Source organism: Pseudopodoces humilis, chromosome 18 (assembly GCF_049639895.1).
Source record: "Pseudopodoces humilis isolate 2021_Gansu_Grassland_sample_001 chromosome 18, ASM4963989v1, whole genome shotgun sequence".
Taxonomy (NCBI): domain Eukaryota; kingdom Metazoa; phylum Chordata; class Aves; order Passeriformes; family Paridae; genus Pseudopodoces; species Pseudopodoces humilis.
In genome coordinates this window covers 17,408,844-17,426,630 of record NC_142217.1, presented here as the reverse complement: position 1 = coordinate 17,426,630, position 17,787 = coordinate 17,408,844, and the positions used below count along the sequence as shown (strand labels likewise).

The window sequence follows — 17,787 nt, the reverse complement described above, 5'->3', positions numbered from 1 at the left end:
AGCCCCGGCTCCCGCACCGCAGACACCGGGGCACGGCGGGTGGCCCCTCTCCAGCAGGGACATCCCGGGGGACATCCCGGGGGACATCCCAGGGGACATCACTGGGACATCACCAGGGAGGGACGAGGCATGGGGTGAGCACTAAAATAAACCCTCATTGTCTGAGAGCTGCCGCTCCAAGGCTGGCAGCCCGGGGTCATCGCTGGGCTCCCGGCTCCAGCCGCCCTTGGATGCAGGAGGGAGGAAGCGGCCCCCGAGCTCACCCAAGCGGGACACGCCGGGTTGAAGCCCCGGCAAGGAGGCACCAAAGGCGGCGGAACGCCCGCCCCGAGGAGCCCCGTGAGCAGCAGCAGGACGCTGGGAGGACGGACACACGGACATCGGCAGGAGCCTGGCGCCTGAGCCTCGGCCGAGCCCCGGGGCCGCTCCCGCATCGTGTGCCCCGCACGAGAATGAAACACGCGGCATTAATTGCTGGAAGGATCTGTTCACTCACCGAATCGGGAGCCTGCTGCGGGTGCAGGGCTTGGCAGCGCCACCCCGGGCAGGTGACAAACCTGCCGGGATTTCTGTATTTTGAATTTCTGGTTTTTTAGGGTCACATGTTGCCGCGAGCATCGGTGGCAGCGTCGCGTGCTGGGGTCAGGGCTCACGTCATGAGCAAACCTGGTGAAGTGCCACCACGACCCATTTTGCGTCGACCCTAAAAAACTTGGTTGTAAAAACCTAATTTATAAAGGGGTTAATGAAATAATTAATTTTCGAAGCAGGCTTCTAACCTTTAGGATCAAATAGTTTCGAGGGGAGGGGGCAGGAGAGCAGGAGAAGGGAACGAAGTGCCAAGATTTTGATGAATATTTAATCCACGCTCCTCAGCAGCTCCCGCGCTTGGAGCGGCTCCAGCACCGGCTGAATCCGTCCTTTGTTAACAACCAAATCCACGCTGCTGTTGTGGGTTGGTGTTTGCGGCTCAATCAAGCTGGAATCTGTCACAGCGGATCGGGAGGGGCTCGATGAGCACCCGCCCACCCCCACGGCTGGACAGGACCCCACCCTGCCGCCCCTACAGAACCCTAATGCATCTACACGCTTACATTTAAAATGCCCACGTCTGTCTTGTTTGCCCAGCCAGAAACAGCAGAGGATACTCCCAGAAGCTCGTTCGTGCCATATCAAGAGCAGAATTTCGCATTGTTTGACGCGTTCTTAATTTCGAGCAGAAAATAGCAAGGCACGTACATTTCTGCAATTCCACCGACAAATCTCTGCCCTCTCCTCACGTGTCCGAGCTTCCCTCGGTGGGGCCGCAGCAGGATTGTCACCGCAGCCCCAGCGAGCATCAACAGGCTGGAATTCCACCCCAGTTCTGCCTGCACACTGATGTGTACATCAGGGAAATAAATAGGAAAATCTTCCCTCTGGAAATCCAGCAGGGCAGCAGTAAAATCAGAGAGGGGCGAGGTCCGGCCCTGCAGCGTGTCGGTGGTCGTGGGTACCTGCCAGCCCTCCCCACTCACAATTAGTTTAACTAATTGGACTCCGGCACGAGTGGCTGTGTTCCTGCCGGAGGAAGGATTGCTTGTTCCGGAGGGATGCGCGCTGCAGCGGGGGCAGCGAGCAGCGCTTCGTTGGCATTCCCGGCACACGGAGCCGCGGGAGAGGGAACACCCCGCTGGCCACAGGCCGGGGAAAAGGGGCACAGAGAGAGACAGAACCAGTTTTCACCTGCTGCTCCATCCGCTCGTGCGGGGCGCGGAGCAGGGGCCTGCCCTGGGCGCTCGGGGCACAGCGCTCGCTGGAGCAGCGCTGGCAGTGCCAGAGCCCCGCTGTGCGAGGGCTGGCAGTGCCACTGTCCCTCCCCATCGTGGGGACCCTGCGCTCATTCGGGGGGTGCCGCAGGCAGGAGGGCTCTGGGGCAGGAGGCACCGGCACAGCCGGGGGGCAGGAGGGAGCGATGCCAGCAGCACCCTGCCCTGGGGAGCCAGAAAGGGTGGAAAACCACCGGAATCAGGCGACCTGCAGTTCCGGGTGCCAGCCCCAAGGATGGGGCGTCACAGCTGCTGACCCTCACCCCGGGTCACCTCTGTTCCCCCAAACGTGGTCACACACCTGCCAAAGCACAGGGGCACAGAGAGCAGCCCAAAAAGGGCAGGATTTTTGCACTTACTCTCAAGAGCAGCTCTGATGTAGAGGTTCCTTTTCCCTCTCTTGGCACTTTACATGCCCATGTCATGTGCTGTGACAGAAGTAGTGACATGTTGAGGTCCCTCTGGAGGGATGGGGACATGCCCTGCCCGGAGCTGGGTGCCAGGCACGGGCCCCTCTCCTGCCCACCCAGCAGAGGTTGCACACAGCATCCATTTGTCTGTCCAGGACCCCCATTCCCACTGCCCCACATCTCCCCAGCTGCAGCTGGGCACATGGAGGATCTGCTGCATCTAATTAAAATATTTATCCAGTTAATTACTGATAATTGTGCATTTTCCTCTCTAGTCCAGGCTCCAGTAAAGCTTGCACTGAGGACAGCAAAGCAAAATGCTTTGTTTCCAGTAGTTTTTTAAAATTAAAAACCTCAATTTGTCTTAACATGACACCAACAGGCAGCACAGCATTCCCGGGCTCCAGCCTGCTCTCCCCAGCCATCCCTGCAGTCACAGACCAGGAGATTCAATTATCTGCCAGAACATGTCCCTGAGGCATCCAGATAATTGCAAACATAAGTACAAAATCTGCCACTAATTATTAAAGAAACACCAAATAAGGAAAGCAAGTGATGGAAAAGTTGCTGCTGGTGCAGAGCCCAGCAGCTGGAAGGGCAGAGTGTCCCAAGGGTGTCCCTGTCCTGGAGGGACCCCCAAACCCTGCAGGGCAGGGGGAGAGCCCTGAGCCCATCACGGGCCCCCTGCTTCCTGCTCCATCACCCAACACAGTGCCACAGGCTGAACACCCCCAGCTCTCCCAAACTGTCTCTACAGGGTTTAACTGTGATTTAAAAAAATAAAAGAAGAAAATAAACGAACGAGAATCAACCCCACAGGTGGATTTGGACTCAGGCTTCACCACTGTTGGTTGGTGCTGTCAGTATTCACCAGTTGCTTCCATCCCTGAGTTCAGCTCTCTTTTCTCCTCGGTTTTCCAAGCTCAGCTGTTCCTCCTGCCCGTGATTCAGATGCTCTTTGGATCCCTTCACCCTCTGCCTCACAAACTTCCCAAGAGCTGGGCTCTGTGTGGCTGCAGGATGCTCACAGCCAAGCCCTTCAGCCCTGCCAGGCCCCCCAGGTGATGCTGGAGGTGTATTTGGAACCCCACCAGCTCCTGTGTCCCTCCCCATGGCCAGAGGGGCCATCCCTCGGCTCTGAGCGCTCCTGGCTGGGGCAGGAGGACGCTCTGAGCGATGATGGTCCAGACGCTGCCGTGTGAGGGGCTTGGAAGGCAGCCCACATCTGAGGGCTCCTAAAGGGAGAGCAGCTTCTCCCTGACAGCATTTTGGCAAAAACTGGGTTATTTAAACACAACAGTTATTCAGTCAAAGTAAATAATAATTATTAAATAAACCAAATTAAAATCAGGAACACTCCAAAATATTCTCTGAAGCACCTGAGAGCTTCACTGCTCCTGGGAGGAACACGGGCTCATTTCAGGGCTGCAGGGCTTGGTGGGCAGGGAATGTGGCCAGTAGCCACCAGGCAGTGCTGGGATGGGATGAGGGTTTCTCTGTGTCCTCCCCACCCTGGGCTGCTGGTGCCAGCCCAGCTCATCCTCCCAGTGCAGTTTGCTCCTGGTCCTCAGGGTCTCGGACACGGTTAGACACAGCCAGAATAGCTGTACAGGACTTGGCCAAACAGCCAGGGAGGGATCCCCAAATCCTCTGATTCCAGACTCGAGCACATCCACTCCTGCCGGGCTGTGGGGACACACGAGAGCATCCCAGCCCCGAGGCACAGCTCACCAGCAGGATGTGTGTCAAACAGGACTTAATTATATCTCCACGGTGACTTCTCCCCCATGTCCTCATTTCCCTGCATCCTTAAAAGAACTCGGAGTGTGTTCATCTGTGGCACAGAGTGCTCCACCAGCTCAGGCCTCCTGTGCTGGGCAAGGCTCTCTCCTTCCATCAGCACAATCACAATAACGATAAAACAAATGAAAACTTTTTGAGAGCATCCTTAGGAAACCTGGGATTCTGGAGAGTTTCCAGCTGCCCTCAGGGCAGGGCTTCAGGCAGGGAGTTCCCACCTCCTTCGCTTGGTTCTCAGCTGGCAGAGCACTGCTGAAGGCCGCTGGCTGGGGAACCACAAATGTCACCCACGTTTGCACACATCTTTATCTGATTTCCTGTGAAACATCACCATGTGTCTGTGCTGCTGGCGACACACAAAGCAAAACAAAGCAAAGCAAAGCAAAGCAAAGCAAAACAAAACAAAACAAAACAAAACAAAACATCCCCTCTCTGGTGGCTCTCAGCTGGAGGATGGTGATGCCAGGGATGCCGGGGCAGGGCTGAGCTGCGCGTCCCTCGGGGAGCAGCGAGGGCAGGGCTGAGCCCAGCAGCCCCCAGGAGGTTCTCACCCCTCGCCCGGGCACGGCCGGATCCCTCACTTGTCCCTGGCCTCGTGTCACCAGCCCAGCGCCAGCCAGCCCGACAAATGACTGTTTGCAGCTGTCATTAGCTGAAAACAAGAGAATCTGCATATGCTTAGTTTTAATTAGGCAGCTTGGCAAGGAGCCCTCGCTCGCTGCTACCAAACAGCCATTGCACTCACAGACGGGTGGCAGCAGCCTCGGAGTGCACACACACACAGACAGACAGACAGATACACACACAGACACACACACACACAGACAGACAGACACAGACACACACAGACACACACAGACAGACAGACAGACACAGACACACACAGACAGACAGACAGAGACACACACAGACACACACACACACAGATACACACACAGACAGACAGACAGATACACACACAGACACACACACACACACACAGACAGACAGAGACACACACAGACAGATACACACAGACAGATACACACACAGACAGACACACACACACACACACACACACACACACACACACACACAGACACACAGAGACAGAGAGACACACACAGACAGACAGACACACACACAGACACAGACACACACACAGAGACAGACACACAGACACACACACAGAGACAGACACACAGACACACACACACACAGATACACACACAGACAGACACAGACACACAGAGACACAGAGAGACACACACAGACAGACAGACACACACACAGACACACAGATACACAGACAGACACACAGACACAGACACATACACACACACACACACACAAACACAGGATTTACCTTTCAGGATGCTCGAGGTGCCGGCTCACCCCCAGAACCAGGATCAATGGTTTTACCATTTCTGCGCTGCTCAGCCCTCAGGATGGCCCCTCTGCATGGTGACACTTTCTGCCAGCAGGAAATGCTTCCCCACACAGCATTTCCACACCAAACCCTGGGCAAATCCCACGCTCAAGGGCTGTCACTGCTCAATCCCGTGGTCACAGGGATATCGTACCCTTAGTGACACCCACTGCCCCCCAGAGCTGGCTCTGACAGCTGAGCAACCCCTCCACTGCCATCTCTTTGTTAAAATTACATCTTAAAGTTGTCCAGCTAATAATTTCCATTTTCTATCTCCTGTCACTGCTCAGAGCAAGATCCTGCCTGTCCTGCCCCTTCTGAGCCCCGTGTACCACAGAGGGGTCAGGGCTGTCAGGTGTCACTCCCATATCCAACACTGAACAAACATTTCTGTTTAGAACATCAACACCTGGTGAGCAGCACTGGGAGAGAAAATGCAAATTACAGGCAGTTTAACCCTGTGTGCAAATGTGTGCTGGCAAATTCCCGACTGGTCTCGGCTGGAAGGGACCTTAATGACCACAGAGTTCCAACCCCAATGGACAGCGGCTTTCCAAAGCAACCAGAACAAAGCAGCCACGTTACCTGAAGCAGTCAGTGCCAAGAGGGGCTGCAGCTGTGGGGCCACATCCCCCATTCCACCCTACAAAGCCCAAGCTCCTTGGCACACAGAGCAGCACACAGCACCCCCAGCACCTCCTCACCCTCCACCAGGACAGCTCCTGCCAGCTTTCCCCAAATTAAACCCCTCTGTAGGTTATTCTTTCCCACACAATAGACCCCAGCACACTTTTTCTCTGGCACTGCTGTCAGAATCCTGGAATGGTTTGGGTTGAAGGACCATAAAGCCCACCCAGTCCCACCTCTCTGCCACAGGCAGGGACACCTTCCACTACAGCAGGCTGCTCCAAGCCCTGACCAGCCTGGCCTCGGACACGCCCAGGAACGGGAAGGGCTGGGATGCTCCCTGCTCACGTGCAACTCCCAGTGCAAATCTCACACCTGCTCATTTACTGAAAACTTTTTTATTGTAATCAAAAAGTGACATAACAGGGCTGTAATGTATTCTGCATTGCATCCGCTGGTATTTGGTAACTGGTACCAGCTGCTTCTGCCAGGCAATTAAAAAAAACCCGAATGTGAAAATCTTCACAGTACAGTAAACTCCACCCAAAATAATTAACGGTGGTTAAAAAGAAGATGCCCCAGCAAAACCTTTCATGTTACATGGTCACAACTCACAATTCTGTACAAAATGTTCACTTTTATAAAGCTCTGATGTAAAAATCAAATAATCAAGCAGCAATATTTTAAGTGCAGCACAGGGTCTTTCATGTCATTATTTACAACGCTTGAAGTCGTTTACATTTTAACAAAGATCATACAGATGACTTAGTAATTAAGTCATTTTTTCATTATCTGTCGATTTATGTCGTGACAGATTTCACTTTTTGGTCGTCTTTCTCTTTATCTTTGCTCTTCTTCGATTTTTTCTTCTTGTGTTTGTGTTTTTGGCTCTTTTCCAATTCTGTTTCATTTCCCATGTGTTTCTTATGCTTCTTATGTTTCTTGTGTTTCTTGTGCTTCTTCTTCTCCTTCTTCTTTTTCTTTTTCTTGCTGTCCTGGCTCTCCCCTGAGCTGGCACTGCTGCTGTGGCTCCGTGTCTGGCTCTCGGAGGGGCTGTGGCTGCGGCTGCGGCTGACGCTGGGGCTGCTCTGGCTCTGGCTCCTGCCCACCTCCGGCTGCTCGGCGGGAGCCGGGGCCGCCACCTCCTCTTTCAGCTTCTCCACAGCCTTTTCCTTCGCCTCTTTGGGCGTTTTCCCTGCAGCCTCCTCGTCCTTTGCAGACACGTTGCTCTCGCTGTCGCTCTCGTTGTAGTCTGGCACAAAGGCGGCCTCGTCGGTCTCGCGGGTGAGGTCGGACGAGAGGCGCGCGGCGCTGCTCACCGGCGCCTTCGGCTTCGCCGCGCCCTTATCGCCCTGGCCCGCCACGTTCTCCTTCTCCACTTTAACTTCTGGTGAGTCCTGTTTCACTGGTGCTTTATTCCCAGCTGGCTCTTTCTCCTTATTGCTCTTGACTTCTGGTACATGCTTCTCCTTCTCCTTCTCTTTCTCCTTCTCCTTGCCCGGGTTTTTATCTGGGGGTTTGTGTTCCTCAGCGGGGCGCTTGGGGTCGTGCACGGCTTTGTGCTCGGCGGCTTTGCGCTCCCGTGGGGGGCTGTAGCTGCTCCTCTTGGCCTCCGCAGGGCCCTTCTTGGGCGGCTCCACACGCTCCTCTCTTGGTTTGCTCTTCTGCGCTGCCGTGGAGTCTCTGATCCGGGATGGGGAGTCTTTCCTCCGTGCTGATTCACTCTTCTCATCCCTGCGCTTGGAACTCGAATGCTCCCTGCTGCCATCGTGGTCAGACTTCTTGTCTCGGTTGGGAGTGAAGTCCTTCGCAGCGGAGCCACGGCCACTATCGTGCTTCTCTGAAGATCTGCCATCTTTGGAAGATTGAGATACAGTTTTTCCATTTCCTTGTTCAGCTGCACGTTCTGAGTGCTCTTTCTCTGGCTGAACACTGCTCTTCCTCTTCTCAGAACTGTCCTTGTCTGACAAAGAATGATCCCGGTCTTTGGTTTTACCTTTTTCACTTGACAAGGAACTTTTTGAACTCTTGGCATCGTGTTGGGTGCTTTCATAACTCGCCTCTTTTGCAGCTTTCTGTGCTTTCTCCAGAGGCTCTGTCTCCTTTTCAATGTGTTTGAGGGGGTTTGGTGCCTTTGCACTCACAGGTTTGATAACACTGGTGGGTTTTCCTACAGCTGGGGGCACCTGGGTGGTGGATTTCACATCTTCCTCTTCAGACTCAAAGTCATCTTTATCCCACTTGGACTGAGGGACCTGGATCATGATAATGACATCCTCAGCAGGGGCTGTTATGTCGTTGTTATACTCCTCCAGGGTCTTAATGACAGTTCGTTTGGTGTCTGGCTTCTCCTCAGGCTTCCTGACAGGGCTTCCCCCAGTGGAACTCGTGCTGGGAGGAAAAACATGGACATTAGTAATGGCATGCACACACAGCCAGCTTTGGGAATGTTTCATAAACTGGCTTGTGTTTCAGTTCTAAATTCTTGGCATTTTCCTCAAGGATGTTCAATTAAGGGAGCAGACAAGAGAAAGGCTGAGTCCACTGCCTGAAATCATGAGCAATCAGTTAATTTGGCATCTTGCTACTATATATTTAATTAACAAAGACACAAGATTATCAGATTGAGGACTGTCTGATCTGGTAATTCCTTCATGTCCTATTTCTCCCAATGGCAGATAAATTAGATATCCATTCTTCTTTCAACATGAAAGCAAGCAATTATGGAGAGGTACAGACAGGCAAAGTTTGATCCTCATGCCCCAGTTCTTCCTTAGAAAAACTGACATTTAAAAAGTTTTTTAAGATTACCAAGACACTTTCTTAAGTCCTCAACAATGTCTTAAATGTTTTGAGTTTGCATCACCAATGAATTAACTCTACAGCTTCCTGTGCAGTACAAACTACTCATTCTCCTTAACAACATCTGAGTTTGACCTGAGAATAGTTTCATAAGGAAGATCATGGATTACTCCCTTGTTTAACACAAATTTAGCTGTTCCTTTCCTTAAGCACCATAAAGAATTGGATGGGGGAGGAGGAAAGAAAGAAAGAAAAGGAAAAGAACTGCTGAGGTACCTGGTGTAATCCACAAGAGTCGAGCTAGTACCATCAGCTGCTGCCACTTTCCTCCTTGCTTTTCCCTTTGCCTTTTCTGCTTTAACTTTGCTGCTGCTGGGCTCAGGTTTCTCCACAGCTTCTTTTCCAGGTGGCACGTTTTCCCCGCTCACAATCTTTTTTCCAGTTTCACGGTTAAGTTTAATCTTTTTGGACGGGTTGTTAAGAAAAGCAGCTTTATCCTTTTCTGGTGTCCGCTCTCCTTTCTCCCCCTCGGGCTCAGCCTTCCCCTTGGGCGATGTTTTCAATTCTGCACTTTCGGGTTTAGAGGCCTTTGCAGAAGTGGCTTCGTGTTCTTTATCAGCCTTTTCCTCTGCTTTTCTTTTCCTTTTCTCAAGTTTGGCATCAGAAAGCTTACTTTTCTCAGCAGGTTTCTTTGACTTCTCCTCCTTGCTGGAGGGCTTCTCTGCCTTGGCTTCTTTAGGATGTTCTTTTTTTGCCTTCTCCTCCTTGGCTGGTCTGGTTTCTGGGTGATCCTTTGCCACTTTGGGATGAGCCTTCCGTGGTGTACCAAGAGCCTTCTCATCCTTCTGAGAGGAAGAGGCTTTAACACTGTCTGTCTTTGGCAGCTCTTCCTTGGCTTTTTTCACAGGAGGTTCTGTTCGAGGAGATTTTTCACGATCAGGGTCCACCTTTTCCTGGGAAGCTTTAGCTGGCTTTGCTACGTTGTCTTTCTTCGGAGCAGCTGCCACTTCTACCTTCCGCTTTGTTTTCTCAATCTTTGCTTTTGGCTTATCCTTCTCTTTCTTTTCCTTTTCAGACACTGGTTTGAAAGCAATGGAATCTGCTTCCATGGGCTCGTCCCTTACAGGGGTGGCATCATCCCTGCTCGGCAGCATGAACAGAGAGTCTGTTTTAGCATCTTCTGTTGGGACTGGCTCTCTTGGTTTTCTTGCTCCTTCTAACAGCTCAACATTGGGAAATCCTTCATTCTCATCCCCTTTTCTTCTCTTCCGGTGTTTTTTATGTTTATTGCCTTTGCCATCTCCCAGTGGATTTTCCACCTCCTTCTCTTTTGATTTTGTAGGATCTTTGATGCCATGGCTCTCTCTCCCAGGCTTCTCAGGGTAGTTTCCAGCTACATTACGATTCCTGTGGCTCTGCCCAGCGGGATACTCCTCCCTCCGTCCCCGAGCATACGGTGAATTCTCTCGTCTGGTCCCAGGCGGGCCAAACCTTTCTGGAGAGAAGTTCTCTCTGTTCACCGGAGGCCGTGGCTGAGCACCCACGGCATAGCCCTTGTAAAACTTCTCGTACCACTCTCTGTAGTTCCTCTCCCACTCTCTGTATCTCTCCTTCTCAAAGGGGTCTCTGAAGTCCACCGAGCGGCCATAGTAAGCCTTCATGTCGTACGGGGGCACCTCTCTGTAGCGGTTGAAGTACTCGCGCTCGGCCTCGCCCTGCGGGACCGTCCGTTTGGTGGGGGACTGGCCCCGGAACACCGGGGACCTGGAGCGGGAGTGGTAGCGCCTGTACGGGGGCGAGCGGGAGCGGGAGCGGTGATAGCCGTGGGAGCGGGACCGCGAGCGGTAGTTCCGACTCTTCCCTTTGCCTCGTCTCTGATACGGCGGCGACCGGGAGTAGGAGCGGGAGTGGGAGCGGCTAAAGGAGCGCGAGTAGGAGCGGGAGCGCGACGAACCTGAGCGGGACTTGGAGTAGGTGTACGAGCTTCTAGAGTAAGATGAAGCACTATAGGGAGACTTGGACCTTAAAAAAACACAACACAAAAAAAATAGATGAAGTTAATTCCAAACAGTCGTTCTCCTCAAATCTTTTCCTCCCACATTTATTTTTTCTCTTTCCTCTCCACATGCTTATGTCAAAGCTTCTTTCAGCTGCTGACATAAAGCTACTGCAAATTGAAGAACTTGATAACATGTAAAAGTTTCTGCTCACAAGACAGAACAGCTGCTGCTTTGTTAGTGTCAGAACACACAGAAGGGTCAGTCTACTTCCACTCACTCTATCACACGAGCTACTAGAGCTACAGATTTCAGGACAGATTTCAGGTGGTTACACTGGCCTCTACTGGTACAGGAACACACACATTTGTCACTACTCGGCCAACCACATGCAGTGCAAATCATTTTTGTTGCAGTAAGATGCAAAAAGAGCAAATCTGAGCGGCTAGAGTGCAGAATCACACTGAGAAAACACCACGTAGCCTGAAGACAACAAAGCCCAGTTAAAATGCCAGCTCGGTCTAGAAACTTCACTCTTTTTTGGGAATTTGGACAGGAAGCACAACCCTAATACTGCAAAGGACCTACAGACAGGCCTGTGGAATCCACACTGCCAGGCAGGTGTCCCAAAAACGTCCTGCACATCCCTCCAGCTCTAACCAAGGCAAGTGATCACATTGCAAGAAAAATCCCATCTAAAAGCTTCTAACCTCAGTCTCCAGTCACATGGTCCAGTGCCGTGACTCTGGGAAAGCTCCTGACAACACTGCTAACAACTACTCCTGCCCAAGGGGTTTTTGGGGACAGAAAACAGCAACTACCTTCAGGTTTTTCTTCTACTATTTTTTATGAATCATTTAATATGATTCATATGTTCATTAGCACCATTCCTCCGCTCCAGGTCCCTCACCAATTTCAGATTTCCCTACAAGTAAGTCTGAGCTTTTATTTCCCAAGAAAAATTTAACAATGTCACCCAGGAAGTGAAAGCACCCAGTCTGCAGTCCAGGTTCAAACATCTCATGCATCCACACGAGATGGACAAAAGCAGAAATGAGGACGATTTCTCTCACCTATCTCCTCCAAACTGCTTGGGCTGCTTGGTTCCAACCAGAATAGCGAGACACTGAAAACGCAGCCCTTACAGCTATTCTGCTCCTGGCCTCCTCAGGGCTGTCAGGCAATGAAGGACACCACTGCAGGAACACCTCAGCAAGACAGACCCTCAGGGCTCCTCAGTGCCTGCTGCCCAATGCTAATTCAGTCACCTGCAATCCCTGCCACACTGGAGCCAATAACCTGCGTATGACACTCTTGTCACTGCTCATCCCTCAATCATCCAATCCATCTAACGACAGGGAGGTGGAGTGGAACTCCTCCTGATTCCTCTAGACAATCTGCTTCTCCATTACGGACATGTAAAGCAGTTACCTGGAAAACGAACGCCTACGCTCCTTTTGAATCTTTTTATATTCCATCAATTCCTTAGCAAAATCATTTGTAAACTCATCAAGTTTGGACTTTTTCTTTTCCCTGTTAAAATAAGTTTGACCTTTGTTACAATTATAGTTTGACCTTTATTACAAAAGACATCAAGAAACAAAACATGGCCAATATGAGAAAATGTTTACTGCATGCAATGCAAAAGGTGAACATCCTATTTAAGCAAAAACAGTTCCTACAAGTTTTAGGAAAAGTTCTAGAATTACATTTGTCTTGGTTTAGCTTTGCATATTTACCATCTGCAATGAAAAAGTATATTGGAAGAAACACTATGTCACTTTTGCTAGGTCAGATGCACTTTAGCGTAACCGCAGTCCGATACGCTTCCCCGATACAGACACGAAAACAAGGCAACGTTAGCGAGCCAAATACTTACTCCTCTTTAAGCCTCCGTTGCTCTCTGTAAAACTCCTCCCTAGAGAGAGGAGGTGCTTGTGTCGTTGGGATGGTGTTTGAATGAGCCGCTGGCACTGCTGTTGGGACCCAAGCTGATGACATGTTTGCAGGAGCTGGGGGATATCCGGGAGGGGGGACAGTGTACCCAGCGGATGGAGGCTGCCCAGGTGGAAACTGAGGAGGAAACTGTGGTGGTGGTACCCCCGGAGGAAGAGGAAGAGCATGGGGTGGTGGAGGATACAAGGGAGGTGGAGGCACAGGCACAAAGACTGGTGCTGATGCTGGCAGTGATGGGGCCTGAGTCCTTTGGGCACGGTCACTGTGCGGGCGTCCTCGATTTGAACTTTAAAGAAACCCAAAAACACGTGTCACTGTTTGTCACAGCCTGCCAGAGCGTACAGAGGAAAGCGAAGCGGCAGCACGGCGGGAGCACTCCTGGTTCTCACTGGTCTCCGGCTTTCTGTTCACTTGAGACTACACTCAGTCCTGGAGCCTCATACTTGCCTTGCACGTCCTCGCCCCAGCAGCTCCCTCAGCCTTCTCTCCTTACACTTGGCTTTGGGACTGTGGGCGAGGCTGCCACGAGACCCCCATCTCCCAGGAGCCAAGCACCCGCCGCTCCTCTGCCCCTCCTGGACACACCTTGAGCTCCGCACGCCCAAGCTTCCAAGCGCTGCGCAGGAATTAACTCACCTCTCTCCTAACCTCTCCCACATTTGTTTCCTGAGCTCCTGCCTCACAATGTATTTGTCCTGTTCTTGTCCCTGAATTGTTTTTTTTCTTGTTTACTGGATTGGAGATTTTAGATAACTTGAGGGATGGATCCTGGATTTTGCTTTGATTTATCTTTCACACTTCATAAAAACAATGACCCTTACAGCCTGGCTATAACAAATCTCTAACAAATGAACAACTAACTTGTCACTGCAATAACAGATAAAACAGGCTCCCCTCTCTAATGAGAAAAAGCAGCTTGGCACTTCGAGATGACTGAACTGCAGAAATACAAAACTGTCATAAAAATAACAGCCTCTAATTTTTCAGTAATTTGCTCAATCAGTATAAACTAAGTTGTTAAAGAAAGAATGTTGAATGGTGATTTCTACTGGGAAATCAATTTCTTCAGCCCTATTCAGTCAGCAATCAAAAGGGTGCTTGCTTTTCCATCTGATCTTTTAATTACATGTAATTTTTATATGTAATTTAGGTTTCCTAAAAAGTGTTCATTATTCAGAATCTTCTTTTCAATTATGTACTGGAGTTTTATTTTTCAATAATCTTACTGTAAGCACAGGTCCTCTTTGTTAAAGCTAATTTAAATTAAGCCACTTGAAAATTAATTACCACTTGAATTCTCCACAACTATTATTTCATTATAAATCAGCTGTTGTCTAAGTGATGTGTTACAGATTAATTTAACCAGTTACAGCTAGTAAAACATTAAATTTCTGTTGAATACTTACAGTTCCCAGCCTGGCCTGCGAAGTGCACCAGCTCTCATTGGATGACCTTTGGCAGCGGGGCAGGAAAAAAAAAATATCCCAGTAAGTTTATCTGAAGACAATCTTTTCAACAAAATTCTAAAGTTCTAGTTTCTTACCAGTTGTGGGTATTGATTGTCCTTGAGGGCCCAGAAGACTTGGTATGGCTGGTTGTCTCAGTACAGGAACCTGATAGCCCTTGGGAATGAATGCAAACAGTCAGAAAATAAACTCTATAGAGCATAAGAATCACTGTATGTGTTGAAATAAAATTTACCTTCTCTTCCAGCAAACTGCTGATTGACAAAGGGGAAGATTTGGAAAGCTCAGCAGCAGTCATCAGAGCAGGAGGCAAAACAGCATCGGCATCACTACAAAAACAACATATTTTTATTATTGAAACACTGCTTTGAAGTGAAATATAATATATATTTTGAAATATAAAGTCCAAGGTGAGAAAAGGCTGATTTCACTAAATGTAAAAAGTATTTTAAAATAATCTTCACCAGATTTACACCTGTGAAGTTGGAAGACCCCAGAAGAAGCACTGCTGAGGAGTCTGTTTGGATACTGGCATTTAGAGAGGAAGCTCTCTGCAAAAATACTTGATTAAGCAGTGCTTGAAAGGATGAGAATCCATACAGCTCACTGCAGCTTCAGAAGATGCAAAAACTGAAATTCCATTAGAAAATGTTTTTGTGCTCCTCTGAATTGTTATCCTTGTACTGATGGCACAGCTGAGCTGGCAGCTCTCTGGACACACTGGTTCTGTGCATCCAAGGCAGCAGAGTTCCAGGATGGAACCCTAAACCCTGGTACGGATTTTTGCATGAAAATATTGTTTCCTCAGTGTGAAAGAGAAATTAATGAGACACTAAGGTCTGATGGAACTAAATGGTGACTCTAGGAATGGCTGGCCATTTCAAATCAGAACCAGTCTCTCCTTCAGGGCAAACCTGTGCTGAATGACTGGTAAGGGAATCAAATAGAAATACTGCCAAGAAAACTCTTGCATGAGGTACACGTTCTACGTACCAAAGTGTCCTCATTCCAAGTAAAAACAGAACCACAACTTCCACAACGACCTGCAGCTGTCATTAATGATACACAGGTGCTAGCTACGAAGCTCAAGAAAAATCTAACCTAAGCATTTTGATTTATTTTGTATTCCTATTGATCTCCAGATCCCCTTACCGAAAAGGTCCGTCCGGCTTTTCACGGAGAGAGAGGGACACTGCTGGAGGGAGATCAGAAACAACCACAGAAGACGGATTGACGGGCAGCCCGGCTGCCATGGACGGCCCGGGGCCCAGGGACGAGAGGGCGGAGCGGGAAGCCAGGGAGGCCAGCGGGATCATGAGCGGGTCCTGCTGCCGGGCCAGGGCCGGCCGCATCAGCGGCTGCAGGGTGCGCGTTATCGTTTGCCGCATCAGGGGCGGCGGCGGCGGGGGCGGCGGTGGTGGTGGCAGCTGCTGCTGCTGCTGTTGCTGCTGCTGAATCTTACGGAGCCTTTTTGTGTAGCCAGTTTCATTTTTGAAGTTGTTGACAGCCTAGAGGTAGGGAAACACGTTTGAAAAGGTGGAAATAAACTTCAGTGGAACTATGAACAAAAGCATCCCTACAGGAAAATCACTGTGTTCCTGTAAGCGCTATTAATCCTAAACCAACCAACATACAGCTATGAACACATCCCATCAAACTCTGCTATCAATGACTGGTACCTCAGAGTCTCTGGATGAAAAGTACTTTGCTGTTAACACCCAATTTGAAAGCGAGGACACAAGTGTGTCCTGAATTTGCCAGACTGTCCCTACTGAGCCGTAGGGACTTGAATGTACTTGAAAGTAAATGTACTTGAAAAGTAAACTTAGCCTTGTTGAGTTTAGCCTTGCTTAAGGAGATCTAAATTAGTATTTTTATCCCTTTCAGCTCTTTACAAATAGTTTTGTTTAACAATGAGCTCAGGCTAAAGTCACCACATTACCTGGCGCAGAAACTTGTTGGCGATTAAAGCATCAGGAGAAACATCTGTCTGATGGCAGGTAGGGCAGGTGTGTTCCTCAGACTCCAGCAGTGCAGTTCTAATACCTGGGAATATTAAAGTAGTTTACAGCCAAACTAAGTAAACTTTTTGGGCTCCCATTAATTACAAAAACAAGCATATGATTAATGGGGAAATATGGTCTTGAATGGAAAGCATGAAGCTGTAAATGTTCTATAGTTGAAAAAACTGGCAGAGAAACAGGTTGTCCAGAGAAGCTGTGCATCCCTGGAAGTGTTCAAGACCAGTTTTGACAGGGCTTTGAGCAACCTGGGCTAGTGGAAGGCCTCCTTGCCCATGTCAGGGAGGCTGGAATGAGATGAGCTTTAAGGTTCCTTCCAACTCATACCATTCTGAAATTCTACAATTTCTAGCATAGAGCAGAGGGTCGATATTTCACTGTGCTAATATGTAAAGATGCAGAGCAGACTGGCATGTGACATCTCAAATGGTCTTTTTTCCACTCTAGTACAACAACAAGTTGTTCCATGTTAATGAATAAAACACATTTCAAAAAACATGAGGACATTTGAGTTCTGAAGTTTTTAACCAGCTTTAGGGAAGAATGTGGATGAAATGCCTCAATATCAGTTCTCTGTAGTCTGCAGTAAGTGCCCAAAGTTGGAGACATAATTCTGTGAGGAAAAGGGCTGTGGACAAAATAAATGCATTTGATATCTCATACTGTAACCACCTGCACTAATATGCACTCCCCTCATCCTCTTCCTTCTGCAAGTGAAGTGGATTAAACTACAAACTTAAGGAGGGAAAAAAACTTTCTGCCTTTTTTTCACCATCTACAGAAGAAGAGTCTTTCCCTGTTCATGACATGCTGAAATACTCAACAGAACTAACACAGCATTTTCCTTATCTCCTATTTCTGTTCTCAAGAGATCAAATTTGATGTCTGGAATTAAGAAACCTGTAACACTTACATTCATCACAGTAACTGTTTCCACAGCAGGGAATAACAACCGCATCAGTCATTATATCCTTACAAATGAGACACAACAGCTCATCTGGAATAGGATCATCTTCTTCTGAGGAGGAGGATGGCTCCTCAGGTAGGAAGGGAGGCTTTTCCTTCTTTCCTATAGCATAAGCTTCCCTAGAAGTAGGGTGGGGAAAGCAGAAGGAAGTTAGAAGGAAAACTCTTCCAAGCTTTGAATTTTATCAAAGAAAGGTAACATGTGGAATTCTTCCCCCTCTCCACTAGCCTTCCTAAACACCGCTGTTTAGTCTGAACTACTTTTCTATAGCCCTAGCACAAGAAGAGGGAGGGAGGAATTCTCCTGCAGAACTATCCCATTCATTGGATCAACTAAGAAATCAGTCCAGACAATATTCAGAAAAATATTTGACAGCTCATACCAGGTGAAATGAATCCCAGCTTTCCTTTGCCAGAGGCTAAATGTAAATTGGAGGTGCAGAGTAAAGCTGGTCTCCCAGTAATTATATTTTTTAACTGAAAGAAGTCTGTGTTACAGCTTCCAAAAAAAGGACATCCAGAAGAA

At 49.2% G+C, this 17,787-nt stretch overlaps 1 protein-coding gene across 5 annotated transcripts in view; it reads right to left on the bottom strand.

The window, feature by feature from the left end:
• Window positions 1-6,432: 6,432 nt before the first annotated feature.
• The window catches only part of RBBP6 (RB binding protein 6, ubiquitin ligase), a 28,366-nt gene continuing 17,011 nt past the window's right edge, over window positions 6,433-17,787 (bottom strand). For 2 of the 5 annotated variants that reach the window (XM_014252595.2, XM_005523103.3), the window contains 10 exons: window positions 17,209-17,381; window positions 16,217-16,320; window positions 15,427-15,782; window positions 14,510-14,603; window positions 14,352-14,430; window positions 14,215-14,260; window positions 12,732-13,094; window positions 12,284-12,385; window positions 9,132-10,877; window positions 6,433-8,444 (listed from right to left, as the gene is read on the bottom strand). In XM_014252595.2, coding sequence (XP_014108070.2) covers window positions 6,854-8,444; window positions 9,132-10,877; window positions 12,284-12,385; window positions 12,732-13,094; window positions 14,215-14,260; window positions 14,352-14,430; window positions 14,510-14,603; window positions 15,427-15,782; window positions 16,217-16,320; window positions 17,209-17,381 — 4,654 coding nt within the window. In that variant the 3' untranslated portion in view covers window positions 6,433-6,853. The remainder of the gene's footprint in view (window positions 8,445-9,131; window positions 10,878-12,283; window positions 12,386-12,731; window positions 13,095-14,214; window positions 14,261-14,351; window positions 14,431-14,509; window positions 14,604-15,426; window positions 15,783-16,216; window positions 16,321-17,208; window positions 17,382-17,787) is intronic. The other 3 variants (XM_014252596.2, XM_014252601.2, XM_014252600.2) reach the window with 2 other exon arrangements.